The sequence below is a fragment of the Leishmania donovani genome, chromosome 18, assembly GCF_000227135.1.
Source record: "Leishmania donovani BPK282A1 complete genome, chromosome 18".
Taxonomy (NCBI): domain Eukaryota; phylum Euglenozoa; class Kinetoplastea; order Trypanosomatida; family Trypanosomatidae; genus Leishmania; species Leishmania donovani.
The window spans coordinates 60,832-63,004 of record NC_018245.1 but is presented as its reverse complement, the minus strand read 5'-3'; the positions used below and the strand labels follow the sequence as shown (position 1 = coordinate 63,004).

The following is a 2,173-nucleotide window of genomic DNA, read 5'->3' as shown; positions in this document are numbered from 1 at the left end:
GTGCGTTCTTGTGCACCTTTTTTTTTGTAGTCGTAAAAACGTATACCCAAAATCATTCATCCTTCGCTTCCCCTCTTTCACATATTTGTATCATCCTTTCTCTCTCCCCTCTGCCTGTCGTTTTTCTTCCTTTACGAAGCAAAAAAGAAAAAAGAAAACAGACACACAAGGGGAAAAACGCCGATAACCAAAACCGAAAACAAGTACACATCGCCCTTCTTTTTCTTTCCTTTTCCCCCTTCCCTCTCTCCTCCTCCCCTTTCTCACACCCAAAAAAAAAAAAAAAACAGCTGTTGGTTTTCTGTGCTTTCGTGTTTTTTTGTTTTGCATTTTTTCTGCTGACGGTATCTTCCTATTTGTTTTCCCCAGTTTTTCCCCTTTCCTTTGGCTACTGCGGCTTCGTGGCATCACACATCATTATCATTCATTCGTATCTGGTAGTCTCCGCGCCGTGTTTATTTTCTTTTTTTTCTTCCCGTGTCTGTGTGTTCCCTCTCCATCTATCGCTGATATATATATATATATCCTGTTTTCTCATCACCTCTACCTTCTCTCTTGCTACTTTGTTTCTTGAGTGGTCTTGACAGATATCACCTCTCACTCTCTCCCTGACGTGTGACCCGCTGTATCTTGTTGAGAAGTTGGTGTGCTCTGCTCGTGCGCTCTTATTCGCTTGTTTCTCTCGCTATATTGTTTTCTCCTCCCTCTCCCTCTCTGTCGGTCTCTATCTGTGTCTGTGTGTGAGTGCGCTATTCTAACCTGCTGTCACATTTTACAACACTTCACTTCTGCTTTTTTCTTTCGTTTCTCGCGGGGGGGGGGGTCTCCACAACTCTTTTCTTTCCATGGCACTCACTGTTTCGAGTGTCTCCCCGTTTTTTTCTTTTCTTTCTACATTTCCTTCGTCCCTGTGCGTCGCTTCGGTATTTGTGCATGCATTGCTGTGGAGTACAACGTCTGCAGTTTAATCTCTCTCATTCTTGTCCTATCTTTCACGCTTCCTCTTGGGCTTCTCTTCGTTTTCCTTTTTTTTGTGTTTCACACATTTTATTTGCCCTGGGATTTTGTTGTTTTGCTTATTCCTTTCCATTTCTCTTTCGACGCGTCTTCCCTCCTGTGCGTGTGCTGGCGCACGTCTGCGTACTTGTGCCTCGCCGACCCCTCTTTAAGCTACTCAACAGTGATTTCGAGTAACTTCTCGCTTTTTCTTTCCATTTCTTGTTACTGAGATCTCTGGCTCTGTTTGTGTATTCACTCGTTTCTCTTCTCCGCTTTATCTCCCTTTCTTGCGCACGAAGTACATCTTCGTTCACAGAACCCGACCGCCCACCATGCAGAACAGCCCCATCATTGCCATGCGCTCGTCCCGCTGCCCTACGCAGATGCAGTTCTACACGCCGAGCAGCACGAACCTCTTCGTCCGCTACCTGCCGCGCGAGGTGGACGACAACCGTCTGCGCGAGATCTTCTCCGCCTTCGGCAAGATCACCTCGTCGATGGTGATGCGCGACATCTACAGTGGCCAGAGCCTTGGAACGGCGTTTGTGCGCTACGAGGAGCACGAGGAGGCGCTGCGCGCGATGCGTGACGCCCACGGCATGCCGCTGCTGGGCAAGACGGTGTCTGTGCAGTGGGCGAAGCAGCAGCACGACGACACACCAGCTGGGCAGGAGCGGCTGAAGATGAACAAGCTGTTCCTGCGCAACGTGCCGCTGGAGGTCGCCGAGGAGGATCTCGTCCGTCTTGTGAGTCCCTACGGTTCTGTGAGGAAGGTGACGATGCACAATGACACAGCCCCGCTGATCGACGCAACGGAGCGCCGCCGCATCGTCTTCATCACCTTTGCCGAGCAAGGCGCTGCAGAGGCTGCACTGCTCGCGGTGCACAACACCTGTGCCTTCCACCAGTGCCGTGGCATCCCGCTAATGGGGAAGCTGTCAGAGGACTACACGCAGAAGACGCGGACACCGCGGATCGCGCACATACCGCATTCGTGGCGGTACGGCGGTTCAGAACGGTCACAGAGCGGCACCTGCGTGAAGGCGGTGAAGTCTCGTTCCGAAGACCCCGCGTCCCCGGTGCTTGGGCGCTGTGCCAGCGAAATGGATGCCGTCGACTGCGCCGGTGCAGACACACAGCGTGTGATGGAGATGCCGTGCAGAGTTGGCACCAC

At 51.6% G+C, this 2,173-nt stretch overlaps 1 protein-coding gene across 1 annotated transcript; it reads left to right on the top strand.

Annotated features, from left to right (window-relative positions):
* Nucleotides 1-1,331: 1,331 nt before the first annotated feature.
* LDBPK_180170 (hypothetical protein, unknown function) lies at nucleotides 1,332-2,171 on the top strand (the record flags this gene model as incomplete). Its single annotated transcript, XM_003859983.1, has 1 exon — nucleotides 1,332-2,171. A coding segment is annotated over one exon (840 nt), but the record flags the coding sequence as incomplete, so codon positions are not given.
* Between the last annotated feature and the right edge of the window lie 2 nt (nucleotides 2,172-2,173).